Source organism: Seriola dumerili, unplaced genomic scaffold (assembly GCF_002260705.1).
Source record: "Seriola dumerili isolate Sdu_G_001 unplaced genomic scaffold, Sdu_1.0 BDQW01000110.1, whole genome shotgun sequence".
Classification (NCBI taxonomy): Eukaryota; Metazoa; Chordata; class Actinopteri; order Carangiformes; family Carangidae; genus Seriola; species Seriola dumerili.
In genome coordinates, this window is record NW_019174365.1 from 3,267,623 (window position 1) to 3,286,757 (window position 19,135).

Genomic DNA, 19,135 nt, shown 5'->3' on the forward strand with positions numbered 1-19,135 from the left:
GATATCTTCATTATATCGTTATAGAGACTATTACTGTTTTTGTGAAAGTCAGTAGAGGAACCTTTTCTTGATTTTTTTTTTCTTTTTTTTTTTCTTTTTTTTTTAAATACGATCACATTTTTGGTAATATCATAGGAGTTGAATGATATTATTATAACAATTCATATTTTAAATTAACTCAAATTGTAATTAAAATCCCCCAGTATTTTGCAACCTATTTACTCTGATATTTACCAGTTTGAAATCCTTAAATAATAGGGAATGGCAATAACTATTATTATTGTTGTATTCTCTATTGCCTCTGGTCACCTTTTTATCATTCATATTGTATTTTAGTGGAGAACCTGACTGAGCCTCTCGGTTGCTTCCAGCTGGTCTGGAAAGAAAATGCCTGCGTCTTGCTTCTTGCTTCTTGCAGCAGACAGTCTGCAGTCGCTCTCGCTTTGTGTCCCCTACAATTAGCTGCTTTGAATGGCAGAGAGGAGGCGAGGGGGGCGGCACGGAGATCTGAGACAATCCGCATTCCTGTGGGGGTAGACCGGCTCCAGAGCTCTGCCAGTCCCGGCCGCAGCCCACCTTCCGGGTAAAATAAAAAAAAGAAGAAGAAGAGAAGAAAGAAAGAGAAAGAAAATCCTCCACAGTTTCACCATGTTATTAGCAGGCAGTAATACCAGCGATGCCGCTGCAAACCGCTGAACAAACCGCGCCACTGTGAGAAACATTGGGGGTTTGAAAATTGATCTAATTGAATTTGCCCGGCCATATGCACAAAAATCATATAAGTGAGTTTTTACAAACGAACATGTTGCACTCCCCCCCCCCCCTCCCCCCCGGGTGCCTCCCCCTGTTTCATACATATACACACAAACATACACACACACTAACACACTAAACAATACTGCATCTGACCCACACACTGACCCATGCATGTTACCATTTCCACCTGACACAGAATCCTCTTCCTTTCCTGATTGCAGCCTACTGAATACACTTTACACACACACACACACACACACTGGAGCAAAACACTATAAAAAATGGTCTTCTTGATCTAAAACTCAACACTGCTTGTTGTTGTTTTCAGTCTAATTTCTGCTGGAGACTGAACGTAATTACAATGCGAGCAGGTCATTTGAGAAATTTAGATTTTCACATTGCACGTGCACGCACCCAAGGCGCGGGCACAGTTGCACACATAGACCTCTATATCTCTTTCATACACACACACACCACTACTGTATGTCTCTATCCATCCATCTCTCTCCCTCTCTCTCTCTCTCTCTCTCTCTCTCACACACACACACACACACACGCACTCTCTCTCTCTCTCTCTCTCTCTCACTCACTCACACACACACACACACACACACACACACACACTAGTGGTGCCATTATATCGAGAGCCCCCGTTTATTTCCAACCGAACATTTTCCACTCAGCTAGTTTCCCCCCGTTTTGCAAATCGAGTCTAAATAATGACAGTTAGCTTTACTGGACAGCTTCAACTGTAACACTCCACAATAATTATTCTCCAGGATTAGAGCCTCCATTATCATAATCTGGACATTGACAATTACCTATAATTTGCAAAGATGCGCTTGGTTCTTGATTGCAGAGGGCTTTTTTTTCAAGCTCGCCATCACTAAACAGTGACAGTAATAACAGCTAATTTTGCAGGCAATATATAAGAGCTTACCGGGGTGTGCAAACACTTTCCCACCTGGATTTGCTTATTCAACCACCAGCAGTAAAACCGTGCAGCGCTTTTTTGGTTAGTCTGTGTTAGAGAAGCAGAGCAAGGTAAGGATGAGTCTTATATCTTCTGTCCTGTGACTGTTCCTGGTCTTAGAGGAGGCTGCGACACTCTTGACTGAAAAATAGTCTTCACTAAGTTCTGAGCTTAAGTCAGGGCTGTCAACAGAGAAGTGGAAACATTCTTGCGTTTCCCTAACATCTGATTTCTTTTTTTATTTGTTGGAGAGAATAATGGATGTCTTTACGAGATTTGTTCCGGTTGATGTTTTGGTAATGTGTGAAATCTTGTCAGGTGCTACGGGAGCTTTTTATGTGAGAAGTCTGCTGTAGTGAATCAGCTATAGTGACACATCCCTCCCTCCCTGCATCCCCCCACCCCCATATCTGTCTCTGTCACCCTGTTGCACTTTATCACCATTACATCTATCTATCTATCTATCTATCTATCTATCTATCTATCTATCTATCTATCTATCTATCTATCTATCTATCTATCTATCTATCTATCTATCTATCTATCTATCTCAAACTCATCAGATTTTGCTCATTTTCCATTTGCACAACCTCATGAAACCCGTCAGCTTCTGGAGCTGAATGTGTACAGCATGTGCATTTATGAGCTCTGCTGATGTTTGCTCGACCTGCTGCTGTCGGGCTCCCTGCAGCCCGCAGATCAGGGTGCACATGGCCCAGGAGCAGATAGGCCCCCAGCCTTGGGGGCCCAGGTAGGGCTGAATGCGCCCCAGTGGGACATCCGCGACTTGACAGCTGCATGGAGCTTTTCAGCGTTGTAATTTCAGATAATATCCCGAGCGCTCACTCTCCTCAGCAATTTGTATATGAATAACCGAATAATTTTCCCTTTTGTTCCATCTGTGCTACCTCAAATCCAAATAAAGATGCCTTTTAGTATTAAAAGTGGTAGAAAATTACAGGTAATTATCTTTGACGGTAAAAACGCTGTAATCAGCGGGCTACATCAAAAATTACCCTAATTATGCCTGCATTTATGAGAATGGAAAAAAAGCCTCACTTGGATAAAAACCCACAAATTGTCCCAAATATCTCCTTCATATTGAACGCCACTGCAGCTGGCTGCTTTGTTCAACATCGATCCCGTGGAGCTTGGCATTTAACGCCCTGCATTAGGACGGAGAGACGGGAGAAAACATTTTGTCAATACTTCTAATAATTGAGGGTGAAATGACAAGATAAGCTGGACCTGGAGCAAATGTCTTTCGAGGTGAATGTAGACAGCAGCGGTGCAGGGTAAGTTCATTTCCTCTGGTGTTGAGCGCATTTGATAAATCTATATACTACTGTGGCGTTCTCCATCAGCCACTAAGCGCTGTGGATTTATTTAAGATGTTTACTCTGGTGAAATGGGCTTTTCACTTGAGCACTGTCAGTAACTGATGTTCAGATTGTCTGTTATAAGCTTGTGCACACCAGGGAGACGGGAAATAGGCCTGTTATAATGTGATGTTGGCCCAATATGGAGCATAAAAAGGCCTCGTTTGAAATAATTTTCATATTTGGAAATCATGCAACAGCAGGCGTCTGTTTTGAGTCACGGTTTACTCAATCTGACAAAACATAAAAAGTGTATGTACAACTAAAATCGCAGATTATATTTACAGACAGACAATTTGCTTGGTTTTGCATGTTGAAGAAACAACCAAAAAAAAAAAAGCAGTCAGGAGTCAACCATGGCGACAGGTTCTGGGCGCCACAGCCCACGGAGAGTGTAAGCAGTCTTTGCCCAAAGTGGCTAAAATGTCACTGATAATATTTGGTATATTGACGTTCAGATGTTGACATGAATGAAAGCATAACAGAGATGCGAGCCCACTGAACAGCCATGTACGCTGACAAAAATGGTTAGTTCCCTTGTTGGTGTCATCACGCCGAGGCATGGCTGCGTGTTATCCTTCAGCAGAGAGGTATCGGAAGGGTTTTATGTTTTTTTTTACCTCCTCTCCAGCATCCAGTCTCTGCGCTGACACAAATTGTAGGCTACGTTGGAAACTGCATGGCGGAGATCCGGAGGCCTCCAGACAGCTCACTGACCCTTTTCCTGCCTCATCAGTCTATCTCTGCATTGAATCTTGATGTGGGGAGGAATACCAGTGAGAGTAGCCGGGCATGTAGCTGTTCGCCGGCATGTTTACTCCTTTGGAAGAGGCCGAGACGTCCCATATTGGAGGGATGGTCGGGGAGCGCGGGGATAGGGACATGGAGCCCGGTATAGGGTCGCTCTCGTGCGGGTTGCTGCCTTGCTTGAGCAGCTTCTTGAACTTTGACCTCTTATTCTGGAACCAAATCTTTACCTGTACGGGAGAGGAGAGGGGTGCATGCAGTTAGACACATGCATAATGAGCCTGCATGTAGATGTAGAAAATTGAAGTAGGCTATTAAATCTTTAATACTAGAAATACATTATTATTATAATAATGTTAATAATAATATTTAAAACTGCATTATAATTGATAGAAGAATATAGATGATAAATTCCAGGAAGTGGTGTGAAACTGTAAAGCAGTGCATATTCCTTGCATACCTGGGTTTGTGTCAGTCCTAGAGAGGCAGCCAGCTCGGCGCGCTCCGGTAAAGCGAGGTACTGTGTTTGCTGGAAACGGTGGTTCAGTGCTTGAAGCTGCAAACTGGAATAAATTGTCCGAGGTTTGCGAATCTTTTTGCCTTTCCCATTAAAACGAATTTCCCCATTTTCAATCACCGTCGTTTTCTGCTGCTCTGCAACAAAAACAAGCAATGTTATTATTCAAAACCACAACAGCGAGATTGTGTTCATTTTTTTCTGTGTGTGTGTGTGTGTGTGTGTGTGTGTGTGTGCAAGGGAGACACCGATGTATCAAACAGCTTGAAATATCTGTGAAAGGTGAGGATAAATTCAGAGGCGCCGAATGAAAGTGTCTTAAAAATAAAAATAAAAAAGCTGATAAATGTTGACATCTGACTTTGCCTTCACGCGCCGTGGCAGCCACAATCCTCGTACGCTGTCATATTTAGGATATTGCTGGTAATGACATGTCAATTAAATGCTAATTACAACATTCAAGGCGTGCGGGCTGCCTAATTTCCACGAGTAGTTGGTGAGGATTGCACGGTCGTGATGATCACACCCCGGGCATTAAAACAGGTTTTGTGGGAACCGAGGGGAGTGCTAAACGGGACAGCAATACAGGCTACAGGCTGAGAAGGTAAAAGGCTGGATGTCGAATTATCCGGTGCCATTTACGCACGATTTTTCTTCGATGTAATCGCCCACCTACGTCTGAAAGATCATTCGTCCGAATTTGGAGTGGCCGACTTGGGCATGATACCAACACCGGCAGGAGAGACAGGTTTGATCCCCACTGTGGGCCACTCGCACTAAAAGAAGGTATGCGCTGATGGTGCTGTCATGACGCGGTGCATTTTCCACTCGGCTGGTGAAAAGGGGGTCTCTTACCTGTGCCGTCTAACCTTGTCTGTCCTCCCGTGTTGTTGTGATAGGATGGCAGGTACGGGCTGTGGTGCGGATGGCTCACGTAGGGGTAGGGTAACGACCTGTTGTAGGTGTTGGTCCCGGGGTACGGGGTGTTGTCGTGCTGGTGGTGAGCGTGTGAGCCGGAGTGGAGACAGTGCAGCGGGTAGTGGCCGCTGGCCATCGACGGGGAGCTCTGCTGTGAGTGCGACTGCTGCCCAAACTCCATGAAAGCAGACTTGGACGAGTCCTGAGCGTCCAGACCGTCAGCCATCGTAGTCATGGTCATCATCGAATTTTCTGCCTTGAGAGCACTCACCCCCCTCTCTCTCAAGACCAAATCGTTTTTCTCTCTCTCGCTGTGTTGTTGTCTCTCTCCCCTCTCTCCACCGCGAACAGATATTGTCCTATTAACACCCGAAATTTCCAGAGGCGTCTTTATTTCCCCCCTTGTCCTGTGATATTCTCACTCAAAGTGGCGGAAGGTAGGCATAAGTTAAGGGAGAGATTTTAAGGTGGATTCTGTTAAAATTGAGCCCTTGCTTCCAGACTTGATGCAGACACTACAAGTAAAATGGTTTGTCTCCAAAGGGCAGCGCCTCCCGATTGGTCATCCAACCCAACGTCATCAGTGCTTTGCGCTTCACGGAGACTTGAGCTGGAGTTAACCCACCTTACCAGCTCCCACCACAACTATGGGGGAAATAATATATGGTGGGAAAGACGCCTAATTCCTACAGACAAGCTTCACACGTAAAACCAGCTCTTTTGGAATTGCCGAGTCGATTTTGTTTTGTACCCAAACCCCCAAATTACGCACGACGCGCAACATATAGTGCGCACTTTGATTTAGCCTGATGAGCCAGCAGTGTATATGTCCCTCTTTTTCTCCTCAGCTTTTAACTCCTCCTTTCCTCTGGAATTAATTACATATAGGCTAGGAAAGCATCACACAAACACCCTATTTAAGAATATTAATATCCTATTTAATATTAAATTGATTTCTAAAACAAATACCACCAAATTATTTACAAATTAGCCCCTTTCTACAAAAAGAATCATCTTTACAAGTCGTCTATCGTTGTTTAGGAAGATTAAATATTTTTTCTACAAATGCATAAACATTTACGAATGCTTGTGGAATAATCCCATCCGTATTAAATGTACATTGAAAGACTTTTCTACATTTAGTGGCACTATAAGTATTTACACTAGTGGTGTGATCTGTTTTATGTCAAGGAAACTCCTGAAACAGGTGGCATTGCTTTGGAAATAAGAGAAAATAGGCCCCTAACTCTACAGATTTTTATGTGGAGAAGAGAACTTTTGCATTTATTTTGTACAAAGATTTAAATAACAATTTTTTTTGCAGTGTAGTATTTGCTTTGTTGGCGCCTAATGAGCAGTCCCTCTTCAAGCCCCCCTCTGCTCTGAAAGTAATATATATTATAACTGTTTTTTTCTGGGGCTACTGACCATATGATTAAGGATCCTCAGACAATTCAAAATACAGTACATGTGACACATCAAATAACAATATGCCTGAGGTACAATAGGTTATTTTGCAGAAAGAAGGGTGGATACCGAGATAAACTGACAGTGTCTTTTATCCCTGTTGTAATATGAGGCCTGATAGGGTCCTCAATATATGTAAATTATACAGTTTGCCTCTGAGGGCTGCGATCTTCGATTTGCAAATAAGAATAAAATCTTATTTCCGCTTATAACCACTAATGCAATAGGTATTCAAATCATGTTTTGCACCACTTTCAACACATTTTTTGCCGCAATGTAGCATTCAGTGATTTCACACAAAAAAAGGCGATGAAAAATAATTATGGTTGCAATCAAGTTACTACGAAAACCTATTTGATTAGCGGCCACACTTTACTCAAATTGCAGCTATAAAATTAAGAACAATTCGCCTGTAATGATTATGGACTGGATTTATTTTGGGAGGGTGGAATAAAAGTGGATATAGCATAAATTATCCCCTAATTATACGCCAGTGTCGCCTCAATTATCCTCTTATCAAAAATGGTTGTCTAAATGCAGCGTTTAGTTTCAATTTTCTCCTTTTCTGTAACAAGAACTTGGTACCTTGCTATTATCGTCAGCTACGGTTGTTATTTACTTTGTGGGATTTAAAAAGTGCACAACCCAGCCGGATAATCATTTTACAGCAGCGGACCAAGAGAGGAGCACAGACGCTGGGATGTGAGCCGCAAGACACCCAGACGGATTTGTTGTATTCTTCCAGACTCTCTTAGATTAATCCATTTTTAAGAAAAACCAGAGCACTTCTGTTTCTTCAGGAGGGGGTTCAGGTAAGAGCTTCTTTTGAATCCTCTTTTCTGCTCACTGACATTGTGAAATGATTTTTATGGCCTCTGATAAGTCTGTATATTAGGCGCACAGTGGCCTCGGAGACCTCAGCACACCTTGGTCACCCCTCAGTGATTTAACATAGTGGCCAATTCCCCCTGTCCGTGTTCCACTTGGACACGCAGAAGAGAAACCAGATCCCTACACCTTTTCTAATCGCCTTTGAGTGCTACTACAAAGACATGCATGCTTTGCAGCGATGCTATAGCTGCGTCCCCCCCTCGGGCTGAAACCTCTGGGCTCGATTGAATGAGACATCTTCATTCTTCAGGTTTTGCAGCATCATGTGCGCGCGCGCGTGTGTGTGTGTGTGTGTGTGCCACCGCAGGATTATTAAATTGCGGGATGGCTGCGCGGGTAATGTCACAGGCTTGGTGTCCCGCAGGCGAGTTGGGAGGCTTTTCTAGGCACAATGAGATTAAGTGAAGTGGTGAAAGGACGGATTTGTTTGAACAGAGAGAAAGTGACATACTCGACCTTGCTGCTTTGGAAATGTTTAAGATGTGGCCTATTGCATGCATGCTGACAACCTTGTATAATTGCAAGACACATTAAGCAACAGGGGCCTATATCGGATGTTATCAGGGGACAGAATTTAGAAAATATCATTTTGTTTTTTTTAAAAAGCAAAAACATCAATTTGCATTTGTGCAAAATGTTTTAGAAAATGAGACATTAAACCTTTAGCGCACGTGTCACCTGCTGTGGTTTGGCTCCTGTTGTACTTTGCCCCATTGATCTTGGATTATAGGAGTTCATAGCCTTATTCTGGAGTGAAATTATTTTATATTTCAGTTCGTGGAAATGTCAGTCACAAAATGAACACCGTTCAGCTGCAAATCTAGAAATCACTTTGTCCCTAAGTAGATGATTGACCTTCAGCACAATCAATGGCCGTGGTGGTTTAACAGAAGTGGTCTTTATTTCCAGCTGTCTTATAAACGCTGATGAATGACTCTCTAAAATCACTCCAATACCCAACCGCTGCGGATGTATCAGACCTGGGATTTCCCTGACATCTATTGTCTGGGATGGGGTGCATGAAAACTGAGAATGTTTTACACTACGGCAACCTGGCGTTATTTTATAATTAACACGGTCAGTAGCAGTTTATATGTCTTTAAAGCACCTCCAAGTGAATTGGAAATATCTGTACACACATGGATAGACGGTAGATTTACGCACACATTCTCAGGAGGCCAGTTTAAAAAAATATAACTAGTTCCCTCTCTCCTCCTCTCTCTGAATGTGTGTCACTGGCTATTTTAACACCGCGCGTCTCTTCTTGTCTATCTGGCCACATGTGTTAATCATCCCTGAGCGTTAACACGAAGTTCCAGCAAGGCACACATCATAATTGTAGCGAGAGGCTGTGGCGTTTGCGGTCGGTCCCTCTAACAGCTATTGACTGGCTCGCATGGAAAGCCACCTCCTTGGCTCCTCTAGGGACCCGGTCGGTTGGGGACGCTGAGGCTTGTCACTGCAGACAGAGACCGGGAGGCACTTAAACAACATGTCTCCCTTCTCCACAGCGCAAAAGCCACTGGCGCGTCACAGACAGCCAGGCGTCAACGATTCTCCATCTCTGCCGTGCGAGGGGCGGGAAGTGGCGAAGGGAAGCGCAGATGCATACCACACAGCTGTCAGTGTAACACGGTTCACTGTAACTGGATTCAGAGGGAGCAACCCCCCGCCCCCCTCACACACACACACACACACACACTCACACACACACACACACACACACACCCACACACACACACACACACACACACACACACACACCAACATCAGCCCAAAATGATTACCGATCAGCCTCTAATGCTCCAGTAGAATGTATCTGTGCCCAAATGGTGGCGCGCCGCTTTTACGCACATAAATTGCGCACATCGCACTAATGCAAACCCACTTATGCGAAGCTTTGATGTGTTTTGTAAAAGCCTGCAACTACACCAAGAAAAATTAGTGTGGTTTTTTTCAGAAAGAAAACCATGCGCTCCCAGGCAGGCGACTGTTTACAATAAGTTTTGCATCATAAATTAGGATTGCATTATCTCTCGAGTAAATAGCAAAATTGGCATATGCATGGCCCCAGGTGCAGGGCCTTCAGATAGACCCGGTGTAGCTTGTTGGTAGTGGAGCTAAATGACCACAAATAAGCAAAGGCCTGCACCACTGAGCCTTCACAGCCTCTCAAAGACTAATGGATTTAATTTGGCACGGCTGAAGCTGCACTGGTCGCACTCAGGGCCTGTGTCCCTAATTAAGACTGCTTGTTTCTCTTGTCGCCTTCTCTCTCTACATGTTTAGGTCCACCTGAGTGATTGCATCGCTCGGTTTCCTGCAGTAGCCATGTGGTTTTTATATTTCATCATTTATCTCTGAAATGAAAAGGGGAAACGAAGGGCAGTAATCGTTGAATTTAGTCATTTGGTGAAGTGTAACAGTAGAATATGCATGAAATCCTCCTCAGCAAAATGGCACGGGAATGGGCGCACTCTCCTTGGGTTTTATTATCAATATTGTTAAGACAATGAAGGGAGGACATATTTAGAGAAGGAGATATTTTGTTGGTTATGCTCATATAGGCTACGACCTAGCAAACACAAGTCCGTCTATGATTCTGCATGCTAGGTCAATAAAAAAAAGGAGCTATATCCAAAAAGTTGATGTGAACTTTATGTTAGTGACTAGTGAGTACCAGGGCGAGCATTGGTCCCCCACTTTTTTTTTCTCTCTCGACTTAATACGCGACATTATTAGGTCTGACAGCACAGTGGTCGGTCTTGAAGGAGAGGATTTGGTCGCTAGATGACAGACAGGAAGGCCAGCAATCATGGGCTCTTTTTTTATCAGAATGTACTGTTCGATGCCGTTTATCCCTGATGATAGAAAATTGCTCTGTTGCCAGGACGCTGCCGCCGAAATAGAGGGCAGGAGCAACATTTCCATTTTCCAGTTTGAAAGCCATTGAAATGAATTAGTAAAAATGAAAAAAAGGGGGGAAAATGAGAAAGAATCCCCCGGTAAACAAAGGGGAGCAAACAAAGATACCATTTTCTTTTGCCGAGAATCCACCCTCCTCGTTTTTCCGTTTTTTTTCCCCTTTCTGCAGCAGAGTGAAGGTTTTACTTCAACAGTTGCAAATCACATGCTTGGCTTCTAATGTAGTCCAAGGCTCGGGCCTACTTCAAAGACAATCATTTAGTTCCCAACCTCCTGGAATAATTACAGCGCCTTTTCATCTGTCGTGACAGAGAAAAAGAGAGAGAGACAGAGAAATTAAGAAAGAATACATGGCAATGAGGAGCATGAAGAAAACTCCTGAAATGTTGAACCATTAGGCACAAATGAACAGTAACATGTCAGTGGGGAAGAGATGCATATTGAAGGACAAATTTTAGTTTTATTAGAATTTAGAAAACCTGTAGTGTAAAGGGTTAAATATTTTTTATATGTGTGTAAAATATACTAGTCGTCAAATATTGGACTGTATTTGCTTTTAATATTTGTTATTCTCAAGCATTTTACACCTAAATCATCATTATTATCATAATCATCATTAGCTATTATTGTTATTATTATTATTATTATTATAATTATTATTATTATTATTGGGCTGTTATTCTTGATGTTTGTGTTTCAGCCGTTGTTGCTATAATCATCATCACAATCATCACATTAATCGCATCTCCGGTTCCTTTAAAGAGTTTAAATCCTGTATTTTGTATTATACTGCGATTGGTCTTCAAATAAATCCAGTAAAAACACCATGTTGTTAAATATGAAGAATGAGAACATTATTTAAAAACTATATTAGAGAAATATTACTGTAGGTTTAAAAACAAGCCTAATCTCGGGAAGGAGGAGATTTTAGGCCTCAGCTCTTGCTTTTTCGTTAATTAACAGTGATTTTGGGATTATTTATCAGTGGCACAGATAGATCCTGTGGCGAGGCCATCGTCAGTTACGGGGAGGTGGGTGGGGGGGGGGGGGGTTACTGTCTGTGTCCGAGCAGGCAGGTGGTTTCAAACCTCCCCAGGATCTGAGCGCGCCTCTAGTGCGCGCCACACGCTGCATGGAGCCTGGTAGATAGATGGAGAAATGACACCCGAAGCACTGGATTATGGTCAACCCTTAAGAAAGGATCTCATAAATTGTGGAGGGATATTAAATGTCTCACCACAATTGTGTCAGTCTCTTGTAGGAGCATAATAATAGGTTGTTAGAGTGGCAGCATTAGTAGAAGAATATTACAGGAATAATAATAATTTCGTTTGGAAATTAATTAAAAATGGCTAGATTCTCAATGAGGTCTGGCATCAGTCCAAGCAACCTAAAATTAGCTAATCTTGATTACAGATGCAAGGGACGAAAATGATTATTATTATTATTATTATTATTATTCTAATAAGGAATTGAGAAAGACATTTTCATATAATTTTGTTATTTTTCATATAAAAGCCATAAGAACCAGGCCTGAGTAAACATGTCAGGCACAATCTTAAAGACAATGCTGACAGGGAGACTTAATTGGAGCATATGCAAGGTAAATAAACTAACTCCTAAGCTATTAAAACCTCACTTAGACCTGAGACTGAGGTTCATCTGCAAATACAACCAGATGAACCTCACTAAAGAGAAAAAACACCAGGAAAGAGTACTAAACTCTTTATAAAGTCCTTAAAATGGCACTAGAGAAAATATAGATTGCTGTAGACATAAATGTTTGATCTTGCACAGGATTAAGCTTTGCAGTTCATATGAAAATCAGTGAAATCATACTGAAAAAATCCTGTTGGAGAGAATATTTTGTAGATACATCTCTCATAGGAAAAGACCTACACACACAAAATAAAATCTTGAATGCACACAACAGTACAAACTAATAAAAAAATGTGTGTGTGTGTGCTCCAATGGGAAAGTCCTGGCTCTCATGTAGGAATGAATGCTCCAGTGGAGGAAGTGCTGCACACAATAGCTAACACTGACTGCAAAATAAAAGAGCTTGAAATTTAAGAGCACAGTGTGAACTGAAGTGGAAAAAAGGTGAAGAGAAAGAGAGTCACACCTGGTGAAATATAGCGAGGTGGATGAGCACGTCCTTTTCTCAGACGCTGCTCGGGTTCTCATGAGCTGTGGGTTGCAGGAGGTTGTCAGGTGAGAGCTGTGGACCTTTGTCTGCCGCACCTTAAGACACTCCTACCTGAAACTGCATTTCAGACCGGGCTGGGTTTTGGTTTGGTCTTGTGCTGTGTTAAGTCATTGTCTCGCTCACAGAAAGTTTGAGTAACTGAGTGAATGATGTTTATGGAAGCCCTGATGTTTAACGATGAGTAGGTCTGCCATAAAAAAGTTCACATTCTGAGTCTCCCTGTATTCCTGCTTATTTTGCATCGGAGAAAAAAGAGGAAAGAGATGGTCCTCTTCAGACTGACATTGTCTATTTATAGTAAGGTGCAAGTCTTAGCAAATTACCTGTTTTTGAGAAATGTCTTCTTCAGGGACACATCAGATCACATAGTAAAAAGGTATTATCTGTTTGCCTTGTATGGTAATATTAAAACCCAATGTTGTTGTATTTAGAAAACATATTTTACAAATATTTAACAAGTATATTGTCCTCAAAAACAGTCAAATAATCTATTAGCATTATTTTTATTAGCTGCTTCTGCTTTTGCTGTTGCTGCTATTATCATAATCATCATCATCATCATCATCATCATATTAATTACGTTTCCATCCTTTATTTGGTTTTATACTGCAGCTAATCTTTAAAACAATCCCATACATATACACCAAAACATAGTACAGGCAAAACAAATATATTAGGAAAAGTGAATATGACAGAAATTGTATTATAGGAGTTAAAAAAAAACAAAAAAAACAAGCATACTTTCAGAATGCCCTCATTGCTGAGCACCACAGGCAAATTTAAAATCCCTCAAATAACGTCACAAGACTATACTGTATATAAGCTGCACTGAAAGTATAGGTTGGGTCCACCGTACTGCACGTATAATACAGAGCGAGGGCTTTTAAATTACTTATTTTTAAAATCAGGAAGTCTGTTGTGTAGTCTTACAACTAAAACTGATTATAAAATGATCATCCTTCTTTCAAATGTTCAAAATAACAAAAGCTAACAATTGAAAAGCAAAAGACAAAATCTCATCAATTCAATGGCCTTTCAGATTTTGTGACCTGCAGCATTATGACAAATGTTTATATGAAATGAAAAAGGCTGCATTTATGAATCAACCAACACTCGACCATATTAACGTCACTTGGGCCTTAACGGTTAGCATATTGTGAAATGCTTATAAGCAGCACAGTCCAGGGTGCTCTGAGTTAACAAACCACAGATCACAGATCAGCTTAATGATTTGGCCAGGAGATCATGTCTATAACAAGCCCCATAATATCATAGTTATTAATATGTTGGCTGGAAAGCCCTCCGAGCCTTTATTTTCATTTGCTCTGAACTGTCAAATTCAAGTGGAGAGATTTTTAGGACTTTGTCCATTTTGGTGAATTGAAGGTAGCCAATTATTGTCATCATTGCCCCTGAAAATGCATTACGCCTCACCTGAGGGCTCACTCAATCAAAGAGACTGAAGGGGCGATTAACAGATGACTTCTGACCTTAATCCATCACAAAGTCACCCAAAAGGGCCAGACAGCAATCAGCATCTCTCATTCAGCTTCATGTTGCAAACTTTCTTATTGCTGACATCTAACCTTGGGCATCATAATGGCAATTCTAGGTTTGAGGCCTTGAAGATTGTCTTTCATCATTAGTGTTTGAACATGGATTTGCCACATTTGTTCTAAGTTTGCTCACCCTTGAATATTTTTACTGAGTAAAACAAAGCAATTTCAGGTTGTGAATCTCTTTGCTTGATTTTTTTCATGAAAAAATGTCAATTTCATGATTTAAGTGGTAACACTACAAATCCCCATATTTAGAATTTATTAGCATTATATCAACATTTAACACATTTTTATAACAACTGACAGATATTAGGACAGCTTTAAGTGCTCATTAATGTACAGTATTTGCTAACAATTATAACATCTCCTATGAAGACATATTTTAGATTATAACAACTGTGTTTTACTATATTGTCATTCATTATCTGCTTATACAGCAGCACCCACTGACAGGTGTTTACCAGTACACAGATAAATACTTATATATGCTTACAACTACATTATAATGTAATAATGTGTAATAAACCATTTATTCAATGTTTATAAACTGATCATAATTGCTAAACAGGGGTACTTAGTAACGTATTATTGTTTAAGGATAGTTCAGATGATTTCAAATGGGTTTAATTCAAGAAAATTTAAGAAATTATGAAAACTAGGCACAATATGGCATTTAAAATCAAACCATTACAATATTTCTAGTAAAACTGTTGATATAGCCTACCTGAAACTACTGTATGGCCTGCAGCTTTATTCATTGTGTCTTCTGTGTAGTTTTTTTCATGGCCAGCATTAGCATGAGTGCAGCTTCCTCAGCTGCTCTCATAAATATGAGTCTGGCATCATGTCCTGGTCATTTCCTTTTTTTTTTTTTTTTTTTTTTTTAATTAAAATTGAAATCATAATGTTTTTAATTCCGACAATCAGTAAAAGGCGATTTCTTTTTTTTTTTTTAGAAATTAAATCTAACTGAATAACTTTTTCTCTCTTTGTTTCCCTGTTTTCCCCTCTCTAATATCTCCCCCTGGCTTTTCCATCACACCCACCTTCCTCTCATGCTCTCCATCCCCCCTCCCTGTGCATCATGTCCAGCCAGTGGTCTCCATCCTGTCCCCTTCTCTCCTCTCCATCTCCCTCTTCATACCCACTCTACCCCTCTCTCTCATTCCCCTCAACCTCGCTCCTTTCTCCCTAACCCCACACCTCTCTCCCCCTTTTCCTTCACCCCCCCCAAAATAGGTACGCCTCCACCCCCTCTTGGCAGCTCCATCTCCTCCTCGCCTCCCCCTTGTCTCTCCTGGGTTGGTTTCCACAGCTGTGGTGAGTGAGGGGCAGATGACCGGAGAATTGGCCCCTGGGAGAGCGCTGAGCCATCCTGGTGCTATTAGGCTCGTGGCTAATAATAGGTGTTTCAGACCGGGGGAAGATCAATCAGGGGGAATCATGGGGAATGTTCGGAGCAGCGCTTTTTACACATCGGCCCAGATGGATGAAATTACACTTGTCAGTTTTTAGTTGCATTACTCCCAAATTGGTTGTCTACTCTTTTTTTTTCTCTCTCTCTCTCTCTCCCTCCCCTCCCTCCCTCATGCTCTCTCTCTCCCTCTCACTCTTCTCTCTTTTCTCTCTCTTTGCCCTCATTCATGTGTCAGTGGCCTGCTAAAAGGATTCGGTGGTGAAATCCCTGTCATTTTTGTCTTTTCCTTGTTTAGCCCTCAGCCAGCAACTCTGTTGCCTGCATATATGCACTTAGAAGAAATCAGTGTAAGATCTTGTTTTGTGCCTCAGGCAATTTCCATAACTGACATTCTGTATGTGTTCTGCATGTATAATAAAACTATTTGATGGACTCATTCAGAATAGAGTCGAAACAATAAGTCTATTAATTGTTTTTTTCAAGCTAAAATTCCTTTTGCTTGTTGCCTGATGTGAAGACTTGCAGTTTTTTCTGTTTATATCTTTGTAAATTGAATATCTTTGAGTTGTGGATTGTTGGTCAAACAAAACAAGACATTTATAGATATCACCTTGGACTCTGTGATGGACATTTTTTCACCTTTTTTTCTAATTTCTTGGACTTAAAAGGATTCATAAAGAAAATAATCGGCATAGCCCTAATTCAGAGTGTGAAATAAAGGCTTTCAATTATAATGTGTTGCTAATAATATGTTGATTTACAAAAACCTGCAATGTAACCAAACTGATAAATGTGTTAAGTGCAATAATTATATTGTAAGTGCAGGGAATTCTTGTCTAACTGTAATGTAATTAAATCTGTCAGGTGGAAATGAAACCTTACGGCTGTTTCAAAGCTAAATAAAATCTACCACAAAACACTGTGTCTTTGCTGTTTATTTTAAACATACATTGATTTTTTTTAAAGTGACAGCCTGTGTTTGAACTTGTTACGATTTTTTTTAAAGGAATAAACCTTTTCAGGAGGACAAGAAAACAATGAAATAATGCTAGAGTTTTACATCAAGTATAAATCGAGGCTTTGAGCAGCAGCACAATGCCTCTTTGCTATTTCTACCCTAATACTTGGAACGCCTCTTGTGATTGATCGATTTAGACTAAAAAATTTGAAAATGTTTTACCAACAAGGCAGCTGAGAATATGATAGCGGAGCCAGAGATGTGGTAATTGAATGACCTGAGCTGCAGCGTTTGTGTGCAATTGCAGGGAGAGAGCAAGCTCAGTAACGTGAATGGGGTTTATGCCTGGCAGTGCATGCAAGCCATACAGCATATCATCTAAACCCCCTTAAGCTCCTGATGTGTTACATGATAACTAGCACAGCGTGTCAGTCGGAAAGGTGACTATGGAGGCTGAGAGGGATCATTTTGAGGCAGCCACACAACAGCTATTTGTGTCAGTGATTTCCACTTCTGACTAGGCGCTGACAGACTAAAATGTTTAGTGTTTACAATGCTTTCCTTGCAGCTTGTCCTCACATTAGCAATTTCCCCTTGATATGGCTACCAGCTAAGTCTCCGGCTCAAAGGGGGGTATGGTATTGATATATTAAAGTGCTTGCTTGTGTTACTCCTGTGTAAGACAAGCGCTTACTACACCCTGCCATCAAAACACTAGCGTGACAATCACAGCAGAAGATTGGCTGTGTGCTAAAGTAGCTGCTCTGAATAGCTCACTAGGGAGACATTTCCCCCCACTGGAAATCAATAAAGCCCCCAGATGTTGGGGTCTCCCGGTCCATGGAGCAGCCTGATGCAGAGATGTTCCTCAATGTCTGATTGCACAGGGAAGAAGACTGGAAACAGAAAGGCTTCTTTGACTGAAAGCACGGTGACCATGGGGGAGGGAACCAGGGCCTCTGTGAGAGAGAGTCTCCTTAGCAACGGGAAGAAAATTATCATTGACATCCTGACTTCCCAGCAAAACTCGTCTCAGGGCTTCTGCTGGATATTTCCATGGGCAAGCAAAAAAAAAAAAAAAAGATGTTCAAAAGCTGATATAAAGACACACACTCCCTGCTTGTCTTCCATTTATATTGAAATGAGTTTTTTCTACCTCAGCTCGGCTTGTGTGTAGTGAATACAGAGAGTCCTAATGTATGTATTTTGCTCATTTTACTGTGTCTGGCGTTTCCGCGCCTCTCCTCTGTGACTCTGTGTTTGCCTCCTGCTGTGGTAAACACAACATTGCTATGATAGCACATGCATTTCAGAAAGCTCAAAACACCGCCAAGGAGCCGAAACATTCACTCTCTCTCTCTCGCTCTCTCTCTCGCTCAATCTCTTTCCCCTCTCCCTCTGCCTCCGTCAGTCCTCTCCCTCACTTCCAGCCAAGGTATTCAGCTCCCATGATTGCAAACACGCATAATGACAGCATCTCCCGGGGGCCAGCGGAGGTACCCCACTGATGCTGAGAGACTCTATCCTGTCGTCACATTGCAGGAAATTTGTCGGCAGTGCACATTGGAGCCTGGTGAGCTTTGGCAAGGCACCGCCAGAAGCTGGGCTGGCTGTTTTTTGTTAATAAAATGAAGTGCAAATTGTGCCGGGCTCGTATGCATTGGAACAGCTCACTGCTTCCTCCCATTACGAGGCCAGGGCGAGCGCCATGGAAGCATAAGCGTGAATACATTATAAAGTAATGAGGAAACATCCAGGAGAGGGTCACGGGGGGCGTCAAGCGGCTCCAGAGGCCTTACCAAGAGCTTTCAGTGTGCTCCGTGATGGATTAGTCATTCGCGTTTGAAGAGCGAGCGAGAGGTGGAGTTCAACAATGTTACACATAGCAACAGTTGCTAAGAGTTGCAGCGAGTGAGGCCTATTCAGTTTGTGAATATGTACAGTTGCTGCTGAACAGGAATATAGGTGAATAGAGATAGAGCTGTTTTGTGTATCAATGATGATGATGGTGACATTTCTAACAATACCACATAATATTCATGGGCATGGAAACACTGCTAGGAACCATGGGTAGTGAAGAGGATAATAATGTAAACCATTCATACCATAACAGCATGAGAGCGGTTAAGACAAAATGTCACTGATATTTGGAATTTGAGGCAAATCATGCTTTGTGGATGTCAAAATGACATCCCAGTTCCTGCTACGGCTGCAGCTGGAGCATATCGTTCTGAAGAATCCCTCCAAAAAACAAACCCACACAGCCTGGTACTTGGAAAGCCTAGGGTTGTATACAAAAAAAAATCATGCACATCACTCCGCTCACCAGCAAATCATCCGCCTAACAGGAATTATCAGACCCTATTTTAAACTCTCTTCAATGTGTCACAGAAAATTGTGAATTTGCAGTGACACACTT

The 19,135-nt window shown here is 41.8% G+C and overlaps 1 protein-coding gene across 1 annotated transcript; it reads right to left on the minus strand.

The window, feature by feature from the left end:
• Window positions 1-3,816: 3,816 nt before the first annotated feature.
• dlx6 (distal-less homeobox 6) lies at window positions 3,817-5,534 on the minus strand. The gene is made up of 3 exons (XM_022747582.1): window positions 5,228-5,534; window positions 4,316-4,509; window positions 3,817-4,085 (listed from the first exon to the last, which is right to left on the minus strand). The coding sequence occupies exons 1-3, from the start codon at window positions 5,532-5,534 to the stop codon at window positions 3,846-3,848; spliced, it is 741 nt and encodes a 246-aa protein (XP_022603303.1). The 3' UTR covers window positions 3,817-3,845.
• Window positions 5,535-19,135: the final 13,601 nt, after the last annotated feature.

Bases quoted from the DNA above. Each gene is read 5' to 3' on its own strand.
- dlx6 (XM_022747582.1), bottom strand. From the start codon at position 5,534: ATGATGACCATGACTACGATGGCTGACGGTCTGGACGCTCAGGACTCG. The intron at 4,510-5,227 runs GTAAGAGACCCC...TTTTTGTTGCAG, and splicing joins GACAAGGTTAGACGGCACAG to AGCAGCAGAAAACGACGGTG. The intron at 4,086-4,315 runs GTATGCAAGGAA...TCTCCCGTACAG, and splicing joins TAGGACTGACACAAACCCAG to GTAAAGATTTGGTTCCAGAA.